This window comes from Micromesistius poutassou (genome assembly GCF_964030765.1).
Source record: "Micromesistius poutassou genome assembly, chromosome: 20".
NCBI classification, from domain to species: domain Eukaryota; kingdom Metazoa; phylum Chordata; class Actinopteri; order Gadiformes; family Gadidae; genus Micromesistius; species Micromesistius poutassou.
This window is the reverse complement of record NC_140290.1, coordinates 14,170,688-14,185,631: the sequence shown is the minus strand read 5'-3', so window position 1 is coordinate 14,185,631 and position 14,944 is coordinate 14,170,688. Positions and strand designations below refer to the sequence as shown.

At 46.7% G+C, this 14,944-nt stretch overlaps 2 protein-coding genes across 2 annotated transcripts in view; one reads left to right on the top strand and one right to left on the bottom strand.

The window, feature by feature from the left end:
• gabbr1b (gamma-aminobutyric acid (GABA) B receptor, 1b) overlaps positions 1-2,653 on the top strand; it is a gene marked incomplete at both ends in the record, with an annotated part of 78,886 nt that extends 76,233 nt beyond the window's left edge. The window contains 2 exons of the mRNA XM_084484340.1: positions 296-439; positions 2,336-2,653. Of these exons, the coding sequence (XP_084340466.1) occupies positions 296-439; positions 2,336-2,653 (462 nt within the window). The remainder of the gene's footprint in view (positions 1-295; positions 440-2,335) is intronic.
• Positions 2,654-8,784: 6,131 nt separating this feature from the next.
• Positions 8,785-10,301, bottom strand: tnfa (tumor necrosis factor a (TNF superfamily, member 2); the record flags this gene model as incomplete). The annotated part of the gene is made up of 4 exons (XM_084484339.1): positions 8,785-9,242; positions 9,714-9,773; positions 9,917-9,953; positions 10,125-10,301. The coding sequence occupies 4 exons, from the start codon at positions 10,299-10,301 to the stop codon at positions 8,785-8,787; spliced, it is 732 nt and encodes a 243-aa protein (XP_084340465.1).
• Between the last annotated feature and the right edge of the window lie 4,643 nt (positions 10,302-14,944).

Here is a 14,944-nt window from a genome sequence, read left to right as displayed (position 1 = left end):
GCGTGTGTGTCTGTCTGTGTGTTTGTGAGAGTGTGTTTTGGTGTGTGTGTGTGTGTGTGTGTGTGTGCATGCCTGTGATGTGTGTGTGCTTGTGAGTACCTGTGTGTGTGCCTGTGTCTGTGTGTGTGTGTGTGTGTGTGCTTGTGCGTGTGCGTGTGTGCCTGTGTCTGTGTGTGTGTGTGTGTGTGTGTGTGTGTGTGTGTGTGTGTGTGTGTGTGTGTGTGCCTGTGCGTGTGTGCCTGTGCGTGTGTGCCTGTGTGTGTGTGTGTGTGTGTGTGTGTGTGTGTGTGTGTAGATGCGGCGTCTGATCACGCGTGGGGAGTGGCAGTCGGACACCCAGGAGACCATGAAGACCGGCTCGTCCACCAACAACAACGACGAGGAGAAGTCCCGGCAGCTGGAGAGGGAGAACAAGGAGCTGCAGAAGATCATCCAGGAGGTGACGCCGCCCTCCCATTGGTCCTCTCTAGCACCCTCCCATTGGTCCTCTCTAGCCCCCTCCCATTGGTCCTCTCTAGCCCCCTCCCATTGGTCCACTCTAGCCCCCTCCCATTGGTCCTCTCTAGCCCCCTCCCATTGGTCCACTCTAGCCCCCTCCCATTGGTCCTCTCTAGCCCCCTCCTATTGGTCCTCTCTAGCCCCCTCCCATTGGTCCACTCTAGCCCCCTCCCATTGGTCCTCTCTAGCCCCCTCCCATTGGTCCACTCTAGCCCCCTCCCATTGGTCCTCTCTAGCCCCCTCCCATTGGTCCTCTCTAGCACCCTCCTATTGGTCCACTCTAGCCCCCTCCCATTGGTCCTCTCTTGCCCCCTCCCATTGGTCCTCTCTAGCCCCCTTCCATTGGTCCACTCTAGCCCCCTCCCATTGGTCCTCTCTAGCCCCCTCCTATTGGTCCACTCTAGCCCCATCTTATTGGTCCACTCTAGCCCCCCTCCTATTGGTCCACTCTAGCCCCATCTTATTGGTCCACTCTAGCCCCCTCCCATTGGTCCACTCTAGCCCTATCTTATTGGTCCACTCTAGCCCCCTCCTATTGGTCCACTCTAGTCCCATATCGGTACAAATCTGGTTCCCAATCCAGTGCACTACTTTATTCCCACAATGCATTGCAAGTAAGTGCACAACTGATTTCCTGTAACTAGTGGGTTTCATTGAGTTCCTCCAATGGAGAGGCTCATTTTTACCAGTTTTACCAGCCTGCTATGTTTGTGTGTATGTTTGTGTGGTTGTGTGTATATTAGTGTGTATGTTTATGTGGTTGTGTGTATATGTGTGTGTATGTTTGTGAGTATAAGATAAGATAAGATAAGATAGTCCTTTATTAATCCCCCTTAGGAGAAATTCACCAGCAGTACAGTGGGAATGAGTATGTTTGTGGGGGAGCCTCATGCTTGTGCAAACATGGCATGATATGGCATATTTCTTACAGTCACACGTCACTTCTCTTACAGTCACATGACATGTCTATAACAGTCCCATGTCACATGATATCAAGACAAAGCAGTGCTGTTATGGCTCGGATGGCGTGTGGAGGGTTCAGAAGGTGAGCGTATCTATCCAGAGGAAATTCAGTTTTTCAGTAGCAAACAGCGAGACAAGAAAACAAGACCAATTAAACAGGGATCAGCTGTTCATCACAGTCGCCCCAGACACACAACACAGCGTAAGGAGAGCGAAATAACAAGGTAGAGAGGAGGGGAAAGAAACACGCGGTACAGTACGAGAGCAGGTGCGGGGAAAAAAAAGATGTAAGACACCGAGTTTAAAGGGGTGATGTCATGCTTTTCCCCTTCCGACTTTTCCCTTTGCTGTAGACTGTCATACGACGTATGTGTACATGTTTTACGTCTGCTAAGATAGAAAAATCTGAAGTCTGAGCCAGGGGGAGTATTCGCGCCCACGGAGAACGGCCCTCAATAAGTGCGTGAAACAGCTCATTTGCACTCAAACTTTACTTGCCGTAACAGCGTGACGTCAGACAGTGGACAGTGCGCAGTGGGCGGGGCAGAAGTGCACAAGTCCCGCCTCCCGGGCCGCCCACAATGTTAACAATTTCTCTAGGGCGTGAATTTGCCGACCAACTTGCGTTCGGCCAATCCCGACAGAGTGGGCCCTGCTGACCAATCACAGCACACCGGGCTACTCGGGAGGGGGGGGCCTTAAAGCGACATGATACAAATCTGACAGTTTTTCTGATAGACGCACATAACAAGTGAACCGTGGAATAATAATAAGGAGTATTTCTAACATACAGGCATGTACCCCCATCCTAGCAGTACCCCCTAAAAAAGCCTGAGATGAGAGGACCTTTAACCCGAGCCCCTCCCGTCCGCAGAAAGAGGAGCGGGTGTCGGAGCTGAGGAGCCAGCTGACGGAGCGCCAGGCGCTGCGTTCGCGACGGCGCCCCTCCGCCGCCAGCGCCACCGCCGCCGGCAACCAGAACCACAGCTCCCAGTCCCCCCAGTACCACCACCACCACCCCTCCGACCCCAAGTCCCTGGTGCCGCCGCCCGGCTACCCGGCCCCCTCCACGGACAACCACGCCCCGCTGCCCCCCTCCTTCTCCTCCGCCACCAGCCTCTACCAGACGACCGACGCCAAAATCGGGCGCAACAACTGCCACGCCGGCCGCCTGCAGCTGCTCTACAAGTGACCGCCAGGCGGCGGCGGCGGCGGTGGCGGCGGGGTCCGGGGGGGGTACCGGAGGCTCAGGGGTTGGGGGTGGGTGGGTGGGGGAGGGTGGGTTGGGGGGTGGGGGTGGGAGGAGTGGGGGGCGTGGGCTGGGGATTACAAGTGCTTCGGGGTTGGATGGTGAAAATATCTTTGTTCCGATAAAAAGACGAAAAAAAAAAAAGCTGTTTCTCCTGCTTGCGTTTCCCGGCCGCATGACGATAACAATATGGGCATTTCTGTTTTCATTGGACTTGTTCGGCGGCTGTGATTGGCCCGGGTGAAGACTGTACACTCATGAGCGGAGGCTCTCCGCTCCCTCGCTCCCTCACTCGGAGCGGAGATCACAAAAGTGTGCCATAATTTACTGCTCATCGATTGCTTTCCAAGAGAAGGGCCGTCGGCCTGCGTACGTCATCCAATCCCAGAGGCTGCCGTGCTCGTGCTCGTGCTCGGCGGCTCGACCAATCGGAACCAGAGGAGGCAGTATCTCTTCGTCATCAGCGAGTGTGTGTCATTACATGATGTTTACCCTAAGCCCTGTATCCTGGTGTGGGAGGGTAGTGCTTGTGACTGTGCCAAAGGGCCCACGGCCCACTGCAGCCCACAGAACGGGGTTTTAATGTCCTCGGCATCGAGGGATTCTGTCAAGCTGTTGTCAGGGTTAAAGACGTCGATGTGTGTGAGGTTGGTTCGGTATTATCTCTGTTCAAAGAGACGTGTCGTGGTTCACTCACCGAATCGGCTCCTCTGTGTGTGTAAAGTGAGAACACGGAGGCTCCGTGCTCACGGTGGGGGGGTCGTGGCTCATGGGGGGAGGGGGGGGGGGTCGTGGCTCACGGTGGAGGCCGTGACGAGAGTGCAGCTGCAGCCCTGTGTCACGCGGGCTTGGAGGCTTGCCACTGGCCGTGGCGTCGGTGGAAGCATCAATTAAAGCCCTTTCAATTTGTTCGTGGTGAATCGTGCTCACAGCTGTTGTTTTCACCAGCTCTTCTCTCTTCTCTTCTCTCTCTCGGATCATCGATCACTTTGCCAAAACTCAATGTGTGCGTGAGCATAGACCAGCATACTGTCCTACCCACACGACCGGCGTCCTCGCGTCTGGACCCAGCTCTCCCAATGTCGTGGCGCCGGACCCTCGTCGTGTTACGGACGAGGGCTGATCTCCTTTGGCTTCCTGTTTAAACCCCGGGTCTCGTGCTGAAGAGTGAATCTTCCTCTCATCCCTGCAGAGCGGCATGGCCTCTGCAGGTACCTCTGTTTTAAGAAAGACCTCATTGTTTTTTAACAGCGGCTAACGAAGAGGAATGGATGCTTTTACATGTCACCCAAAATCCCCTTCTGAGCCTCAGACGGGTCTAATTGGTTTGTTTTGGTCACTTTCCCAGTTCTGCTTTCTCTGCCTCTTTGTTTAGCTCCTTTTTTCTTGAATAATAAAAAAAAATAAGGGAAATAAGGAGTTTCCTACTTGTTTTTCTGAAAAAGTACAATTCTCCAGAAACTTCTCTGTGCTATAAGGTGTCGTTTGAGGCTTGATTTCGGTTCCCCATTGACTGTTTCTGACAGTGTTAATGTGGCTCTCCAACCTGCTGTGGTCCACCGCCCAGAGCAGACCATCACACATCACCATGCCATGTGAACAGTGCCAACGCCAGGTCATCAGCACCTCAACACATCCCTCTGGAGACGGTCTCTCCATCCCTCTGTATATCAGTGTACTGGACGGTCTCTCCATCCCTCTGGCTGTTTATCAGTGTACTGGACGGTCTCTCCATCTCTCTGTATATCAGTGTACTGGACTGTCTCCATCCCTCTGGCTGTATATCAGTGTACTGGACGGTCTCTCCATCCCTCTGTATATCAGTGTAATGGACGGTCTCTCCATCCCTCTGTATATCAGTGTACTGGACTGTCTCCATCCCTCTGGCTGTATATCAGTGTAATGGACGGTCTCTCCATCCCTCTGTATATCAGTGTACTGGACTGTCTCCATCCCTCTGGCTGTATATCAGTGTACTGGACGGTCTCTCCATCCCTCTGTATATCAGTGTACTGGACGGTCTCTCCATCCCTCTGTATATCAGTGTAATGGACGGTCTCTCCATCCCTCTGGCTGTATATCAGTGTACTGGACGGTCTCTCCATCCCTCTGTATATCAGTGTACTGGACGGTCTCTCCATCCCTCTGGCTGTTTATCAGTGTACTGGACGGTCTCTCCATCTCTCTGTATATCAGTGTAATGGACGGTCTCTCCATCTCTCTGTATATCAGTGTACTGGACGGTCTCTCCATCCCTCTGGCTGTATATCAGTGTAATGGACGGTCTCTCCATCCCTCTGGCTGTATATCAGTGTACTGGACGGTCTCTCCATCCCTCTGTTTATCAGTGTACTGGACGGTCTCTCCCAAGGCCTAGGATTTCCTCTAGCTTGACTCTAGTGTAGCAGCCTGGTGTTACATGCGTGTGCGTGTGTGTGTGTGTGTGTGTGTGTGTGTGGTAGAAACAACTTGTTATATGACTGTGAATAAGTTGGAGTTCCTTCCAAGCACTTAGGAATGACGAAGGAGACGATTTGAGGCAGTCTGGAGGAAGCATAGGAGACGTCGGACAGACGGGTCTCAAGTCGTCCTTTGTAAATAATGTACGTTTGTAAACTGTCTCTACTGTAAGGCATTTCAACAGTCAACAATGGCAGATATAATAGTGGCATCAATACAGATGAGAAGAAGTATGCACAATGTTGATGATAAAGTACATGGTGAAGATTAGGCAGTATTTATATCCTTGAACATGCGTTTACCAGCTGTATCTTGTGTGGTACCGTATTTGAAATATATTTCTATATGCTAATTCATAACGTTGGAGGTTATTTGAAATGCTAAGAAAATGAATAAAAGTCATTTTTTTCCAGAATGTTGTCATGAATATTTATGGTTTATAATGATGTAAGGATTACAGCTATGCGATTTGAGCTTTAGAGGCTATGCCGAGATACTGTATCTATAAATATAAATTCAGACTAGAATCTTTGGAAAGAAATTAAAGTGTGTTCCCCTCACACGAACAGGAGCTAGGCTACTAGCTTTAGCGCTGCACGTCAATAGAGGCGGCTAACGGAAGGCACATGCTAACATGCTAACCCAGCGGACGTCCCTTCCGGACGCACAACGATGAATTCAGCAGGAATCGACTGGTCTGAATCTGGGTTAAACAGGCGCACACTATGTGCTGCAGTAATGAATCTGTCCACTAGATACGCTGTTAGGAGTGGAGTCGGCTACCCGATCAGGTAGGAGAGCAGGACGCCCGGTCGGGGCTTTCGCAGAATAGTCACATATTTTCCACCCAGTCAGCATCACAGCTAAACCAGCAGAAGGCTGAGGTGTCTTGTGTGCAAGTCACGACACATCCGGAAAATTACACACCACAATCCACCAGGCCGTGAAACTTGAGGGGGTTCCCCTTAGGCCAAAACTATTTATTTCTCTTACTTAGACACCTGACTAACTTTGAGCACAGTTTTCTGTTGAAATCGATGACAAGATTTGGCATCGCCTGCAATGTATCACACGTTGTAGTAGCCTACCTAAAACTTAAATGACGTACTACACGTTAAATGACCATCAAAATCAAAGTTTACAAAGTGTGACACATTGTGTAGACACTTTATTTTAAACTCATTGGGGGTGTGAAGCGATGTGTCATATAGTACCTTTCCGGATGAAATGAGTTATCACACAAGTCTAACCTTTAGCCTAAAGTCTGGGCCATTCTCTGTGGGCCCCCTTCCTCTCTGATGATCCATGTATCTCACACATCTTATATCTAATTGGGCAAATTTGATAGCCTCCATCCATATGTGTGTGGTGTAGGGTTGGCGGAGCAAATTTGTTCCAAATATCCTTCTTAATAAGACTCTCAATAAATAAGCCACAGAAAACACCTTAACATTAACTTCTTCCTGGTACAGACACAAAAGCGACCCAATCTGGTTGTTTTAGGGAAGGAAAGGGTTTCAATAGATGTTCTGTTTTAGCCGTATCCCTTGGATTTTCACTAATTTGCTCTTTACACCAACTGCACATACATAAACATATTAACCAACATATTTTCAAAAACAGCCGGATCATCTTGAGTAACAGCAGAAGACGAGGCCAGGCGGAACCATCCACCGTTACGCTACTGCAGAGACGAGGTAAAAGACAATTCTGTTAGGGTGCACCATTATACTTTCACACTATACTTTCACCGTGATACTTTCACATAACGAGTTTTGATACTGAAAGGGAAAGCGAACGCCAATGGTTTCTTCAGTTGAAGAAACTTTTGGGTCTTACAAAGCTGTGGTGAACATTTCAGTTTAATTGTTGACTAAAAGGTGTTTTTGTTAACCGCTGGAGTGGTTCAACCGCAGAACTTCGTCTGAAGTTCCGCGGAATTCCTTGAACTGTATTCACAACGTGACTCAGGGTAAACTTAAAGAGTTTATTGCCAAAAAGGGATAGCATAAAAGAAAAGTGATCTCTGCACAGAGAGGCCTTCAGCACGACACGGTTGACGCACTGTAGTGAGCCCCGAACAGGGATGCCCACTCCAGTGTTACAGCAGGGGAACGTCTTTAAGGGCCCCGCTGCAGACCGTAAGGCCCAACGCCCTCAGCCTTCTAGGATGGAGCTCACGGTATAGCTATGACTTAGTCGAGGCTGGATGCCCCTACTCCCTCAGCCACCTAGGATGGACACGTGGTATAGCTTTGAATTAGCCAATCCTGTCCAAGACCCCCGCCCCCACCCCCACCGAGGTGGAAAAGCACAGTGCCAACTGTGAACTATGGATAATGACTGAGCGCTTACAGCGTCTTAGTGTCTTGAGAAAATCATGTCTTATGGAAATCTCCATTACAAGCCCGATATGTGACTTTACGATTGTCATGACTGCGTTAACTCAAGTGTTTTTTTTTCCGTTTTCTTTTTTTTTTTACACTCGGAAATGTTGGTTGTCATTTCATCCTCGCCCATCCTCCCCCATCCTCCGTTCCATTCCTAGGCTGCAAGTCACTCTCTGTCCTCTTTCACCGACCAGGCAAAATATAGGTCAACACCGTATAAATACATCAAAGGGTCCATACCATAATGATCTGCACCTTGAGAAAGTAAACAGATCACAAAGGTAGCCAATCAGTGGCCTCCCTGCCTGGTCATTGCAGGGTGACGCCAGGCTAATGGGGACCTTGATGGTGAGTGGAAGTGTGTCTTGGTTGTGGCTCCTTGGTAAGAACATTAGACTCTTCTCAGCATTGGAACAGACCCATGGTTCAGTCCAGGCTCATAAACACATTAGAGGAGGTCCCTGTCACTCAGGGAACAGAGCTCTGAGACAGCTGGGGTCTCTGGAAGACGGCCTTATCTAATGTGTGTAATGGAATGCGTACCATGGCTTGTGTGTAATGGAATGCGTACCATGGCTTTCATATCTGCGCAAAGATAAGGGCTGCAAAATGAATTGAAGTTTTTGTTTTTTCTCTTTAATTTTCCATATAAATATGCGGCATTAAAAAAAAAGTTACAAAAATAGATCCAATACATAGATAAATACATTATACGTAATAAATAGGCATTCATAAATCTTACATAGGCATTCAGCAATATAAATAATACATATAATAATATATAAAATAAATTAATAATAAATTAAAACACCCAAATAAATTAAGTCTTAAATTGTACTGTAAATTGTTAACAGGCTAAATAAATACATTTAGACTCTTAGTGAGAAAGCACCACATTCATTATTACACAATCATGTGAAAATGTGCCATGTTTCTTGGCATTACGGATTTGCTGTAAACAGTATTTTACAGAGAGACGGTTGTACATAGTACATTTATTATAACCATAGAGCTCTTAAGGTCGTAGGCGTTTGCTTTAAAAATCGGTTCAAACCGATTCTCAAGACACACGTCCACAGCTCTGAATCCTCCTCATCAAATGCTCACCATAACCACCCCTTTCCACCCAACTCCTCTTTCAAGACTTTTTTTTACAATCTTTTGTCAAACACTCTCCCTCCCACGTTCCCCCCCCCCCCCCCCCCCCGTCCCGAGGGGGTCGGCTCACAGAGCAAACACCCCGAAGAACGTTTTACTGGAATCCGATTCCACGCTGGGCAGGAACTTCTTGGCGACCACGGTCCGGAGCAGGTCCCCGGCGTTCAGTTTGAACACGGCGCCCACGTACACGGCGCCGAACCACTTCTCCTGGAGCAGAGGCTCCTGGGCCGGCTGGCAGGCGGTGCGGCCCGAGTGCAGGATGGTCTCGTAGATCTTGGGGTCGCTGGAGTAGGAGTCGGACCAGCGCTCCACCATGTAGGTCAGGTGCACCATCTTCGTCCGCTGCTCGAGCTGCTCCTCCCTGCAGTTGAGGCGGAAGGAGGCCTGGCTGTACACAAAGTAGAGTCCCGTGCGCGGCACCACCACCTGGTTGTCCTCCAGCCGCAGCCCGCCCGTCGAGTGGTAATGATCCACGTTCGTCTTCCACTGCATGCTGGTGCTCAGCGACTTGTTGTACTTGCCTGTGAGGTCACAGAGTGGACATAGGGGGGGATGCGTTATTAAGGTTGTTCTGGTGGAATGGGACCGTATGTTAAGGCTTAGTGGACCACGAGGGCCATGGGACCGCGAAGGCGATGTCGATGGGCGAACATCAGCCTGCCTGGCAGGCCAGGGTGTCCCAACGTGTCTTGAGTCTGCCCTCCAGCCCCTCAGCCCGTCTTGAGGCCCGCTGGGTCTCAGTCTGGACCTCCTTCAAACTAGCAGCTATGGTCCTTTTTTCGCATCGTTCTATATTATTTATATTTGATCATCATTGTATAGGTTATGTCTTGCACCGGTTTGAACTGCTCAGCAGCCACAAGCAACATGTGTTATACTCAATGAGATGATCAAATAGTCCTACATAGAATGCCCCCATGGAACCCCTGCAGGGGACTGCTGGTTCCACTGGGAGCATGGGGAACCTACGTGATGGGGGGGAATGTGCTTACCTCCCAGATGAATGGCAGCCCTCGCGTTCTGTGATATCTGCCTCAGGTTTCGGTCGAGATCTGAAAGAGAGACGACCGATTCTTTAGGATAAAGGATAAATAAAGGCATTGGCATCTTTTTCAGGGGGAGACTGTTCTCAACTCCAGACAGGCTACAGAAATAAGACATTCAACAATGGACCAAATGAAGGAATAATTCTTACCTTTGATTTCCCCCGTATGGCTTTGCTCCTGTGTCCCCTAAAATAAGAGAGAAAGAAAAAACAAACAAAAGAAAAACAGTTAGAGATCCGATGATTGTCTCCCTGTGCCCGACAACACACACACACACGCACACACGCACACACACACACACACACACACACACACACACACACACACACACACACACCATGTGTTTCACGGGCTTACCTTGACGTTCAAGGTGAAGCAGAGGACTGCGGCGACACACAGCGTGACGGCCAGCAGCGCTGCCCCGCACTTCCAGCCTGAGTGACAGGCGGACAGCGTCCTCACCGCGGACTGATGGGGCTCCTGGGGCTCCGAGGGGCCAGCTGCGGCCATCTTCACTATGCAGTCACCGCCCATGTTCGCCGCAATGTTCACGGTTATCCCAACGTAGTAAAGTCGGCGGTATCGAATGCTTTCTCTGACACGTTTTAATAGTGTTTAGTAGCTGTGACTCTCTGACTGTGCTCCTGTCGCTATTAGCTTGCTTGATTGATGGACACTCGCTCCCGCACACTCTTTTAAAAGAGACATTTCCAAACAGGGAAACTCCGCTGATGTCACTTGTCAAGTGAGAGGAGGACTCGATAAGGAAGGAGAAACCACCTCCACCAATCACCCCCCCCCCCCCCCCCCCACACACACACACATTCGGTATTGTTGCCGAATAACTTTATTTTTGTTGTGGAGTAATTTTTTCTATTCTGATCTATTTTTATCTTGAGCAGCACAATTCATTTCCTTCGGGTTAAACAAAGTAGGCCTACTCAATTAAATGAATTTTACTTAATGTATTTTGGACATACTTTTTTAGTTAGGGTAATCTAGTTGAGTTAAATCTTGATATAAAACTTAAAGGAATTAATATTTAGTTATTGCTCTGCACAGTTTTTTTTTTTTTTTTTTTTTTTCTTCGTGGGCATCACTGAGGATGACCGCGTTGTTTCCCCCTTGTTGCCGGTCAAAGAGCCGTACGGTAGGATCACTGCAAGGATTCAACTCAAGGCTCAAAGAAGCACTTTATTTAATATGTGTAGCTGCAAAGCGAGCCACACTATAGTCAAGTTTATTTATTTTTATTTTTGAGGCATCAACACCAACTTATCGCAAAATATGTATCAGTTCCTGATATATCAGTTCCTACAATTCCTAAGATAGTAAAAATATTTTGTCCTTTTTTCTATAAACTATTTAAATACTATTATCTGTTATGGAAAGTGAATGGGGTAGCTAAACACTGACTTCAACCATTCTGAACACAACTCAGTTGTCAAAACGATCAAACTGCGAAGTGTGGATCGACTTTTCGTACTCAACTTTTCGTACTCAACGGCAGCCATCTTAGCTACGTAGCGGAAAAGGCGGCGCCAGGCTGAGCCAACATTGGCACATTTTCCACATAGCCTGCATTAATTGAGTTATTTTGTAGCTTTTATAGCTTTTTATAGCTACTATGCGTAAAAAGGAGCCACGGCGGCGGTCGGGATCATAATTTCCGGGTAGTGCACCATGGAGTATTTGATTTGGAACGACACGGACATCTGCAAATCAGCGCACTTAGTCAGTGCGGATAGTGTACTACGTGCAAGCGTACTCATGGAAGTATGGATATCGGAACACAGCCCAGGTCTCAAAAGGGTACCAATTTGACCACAGGGGGCGCTATAACTTGCAATCAAAGTTAAACCATCAGCCCCATTATTCAATCAAATACAAGTCTGCCTAAAAGCGGCCCAGGGAATTGGAACTTAGCGTGCTTGCTCATTAGGCTTGCTAGCATTAGCTAACTTGTTAGCATGCTCAAAGAAAATTGTGCATACAACAAGTTGGCCCATTCAACCACATGCATTTTCTTAAAAACATGCCCATGCGACATGTCTAGGAGTAGTATTTATTTGTATCTGACATCTCAGGTTTCATTTAGTTTTGGTTAATTCCAAGAAAAATGATTAATCAACTAAATCAACTAAATTTGTCGCCACGGTTCCATGGCATATCCAAAATACACCTTACCCTTTCCTTATATGGTCTTTGTACGTTTCTTGTGGGATGATATCATCATTTTTATCATGAGCGATCACACCACAGTTTCCTTGCGGTTAGATGGGTATGGGTATCACCCCAGCACTGATGATAGGCCTGTGAGTCGCTTGGAATGTCGTGTGTCGTATCAGTTGTGGTCATCTGCTTGAAAAACCAAACCTGCAACACACTTACAGATGCAATCTCACTTTTGTAATTCATATTTCTTGAGAGCAAATTGTGTTACAATATCCTCTATAAGGCATCTGGCCTGGTTTTGCTTTGTGTTTATTTTTTTATTTGAGATTGGTTGAGAAGTAATGTTTATTATTTTATTGCATGCATAAAGTATGATTCTTCATTATTAATAAACATGTATTGTCATGATCATTAAAGATCATTAAACGTACTTTCAGGCATTGAACAATATGAAAATAAACATAAAATGTAATATCAATATATTCAATGGTTCCAATTTAGGTCAATATAGATACATTTAATACGTCATGTCATAGTGACATAGTGACGTTAATGACCTTAGTGATCTTAAATGATATGACGTCAAATTAGCTGCAACACCATTAGTACTGTTCAAACCACTGATGTTATGAGGAGTGCACGAAGGATGATGCAAACACTTCCACTTCCGCGGTGTCATTTCAAATAGGTCACACTCCATCGCCCTGTGATCTGTTTATATCCAAATCCGGTGATTTGCTTTGACGTCTTACATACAACTTAAAGAGGCCTAATTGACCCTTACACAGAGTCGACCCAGCTGCGGGCCGGACCCATAATGAAAATCGTCTATCGCGCCATCATTGTTCCTCTAAAAATAGAATACTGTATTATTACATCAGGGTTTTTTGGTCACCGTGAATCACCAGGCAGATGGAAAGAGGAACAGTCTCGTCAGCGCTTTGCCCTGTGGGTTTCTAGGTGTGAATTCGTTCTCTCGTCTATTATATGCGGAGCTGCCGTGTCTTTGCACGTTTGTCAGTGTGGAAGTTTCTCACTTCCCCCTTTGGGAAACCTGTGTGTATGTGTGTGTGAATATTTACGTGTGTGTGAGTGTGTGTGTGTGTGTGTGTGTGTGTGTGTGTGTGTGTGTGTGTGTGTGAGAGAGTGTGTGTGTGGGGAATCAGAATGTTTCGGTATCAGTAAATGAATGTTAAATGAAGGTATCATTCATATCAATACTGTAAATGAAAGTTTTATGATACCTTTTCTATGCTTCACTCCTCTTGGCAGGGATGGTGATTTCTATAAATACATCAATTCACTGAAATACAACTGAAGGGGAGATCCCCTGCACTGGCGCAATGGCTGAGTAAGACAGCTATTGTTTACGTGTGTAAACGAGCAGAACTTCCGTCCTCCAGCGAAAGGCCGTGCAGAAACCACACAGTTTCGCATATACTACATGCATGTGTATTTGCAAATCTGTGCAAATGCAAGGGGAAGGATCTGCAGCTGGTTGCACCAGCAGAACGTAAGGTCCCACTTAGGCTACGGTGAACGTAAATTGCCCAAACGTTCGACTTTACACTCTACTAAAAAAATAGCAGTTGCACCAAGCAGATAGTTTCAACGTAACACTAAGTTATAACTTATATTTTACACCTCCCCTCTAGCTGGTGTAAGTTCCATTCTAACGATAAAGACCGGTAAATATGTTAAAAGATTTAAATACCAAAGATGGCTATTCGTTTTGAGCAATGAGAAGAGGAGTTTCAAAGCGGTTTGCGTCGGGAACGGATTGTCTGTGACCGTATTGATCCATTTCATCAGTATGATGATGTAGATCTATATGCGCGATTTCGGTTTCGGCCCACGTACAAACCAATATTCTAGAGCTATTCCATACAATGCATAGCCAGGTAGAGGCTAACTCAGACTCATGACACTCACACAACGAATAGCATACAAAGCAGCAATGAGCTCCAATTTATTATAAAAATCCGCCATCAAATATTCTCTAAAATTGACTTGGGCGGTATAGGCGTTTAGAGAATAAATGACTGTGGAACTGTTCTACAGTCAGACTGCTAACGCGTCTTCACTTGGATAAGGTGGAAACTTGCCGGTAGCAGCTACTTCCTGTTTACATTGTTTGCTGTCAATGATTGGCTTGAAATTATCTAAACATCATTAAATGCGACACTGGTACAATTTACGCACTACTAGTAACGTTAAAACTTAAGTTATGGTGGTGCAACCAAAATTTAGAACACCTTTAGTTTGAAACTAGCTACGTCGAGCGTAGGGTTAAGGCGAACTTTACACCCAAACTTATGATCGGCTTTACGTTCTGCTGGTGCAACCGACTGCTGAAGAATAGCTTCACCAATGACAGATACCAGGCATTGGAACTCCAGTCCACCAGGCATTGGAACTCCAGTCCACCAGGCATTGGAACTCCAGTCCACCAGGGATTGGAACTCCAGTCCACCAGGGATTGGAACATTGATCCATACCAGGCATTGGAACCGACGAGCAACATGTTCAGAGAAAGTATTGTGCACATATAGTATTTGAAAAGATGATAAATAGATGATATACTGAATCAAATCGGCCCTGTAGGCCCTAATAGATTGTTCAATTTTACTAATATCATTTTTAAATTATCCAGGTCTGTTCTGAAATAAACATAATTCTGTTCTTTATATAATTAGTCATTATATTGCCTCAAGGCTATTGAATAGCATGGTTTCTCCATTATTGTTTTATTTTTAGAGAACAATACATTTCAAATGTAAGTAGGAAGTATGATCAATCAAAACAGAAAGTTTAACTGAGGAAGTGAAAATGAGGATCTTTTTCGAAATATTTGATGCTCTTCTACTCTCAGTCACATGTTCACGTCTTGAGGTGACTTGTGGTTTTCAGCGGAAAGCTGAAAACGAATAACAAGCTTGGAACATCAGTGCATATTTTAATATCACTAACAGGCCTTATACTACCAAAATAATACTAATAAT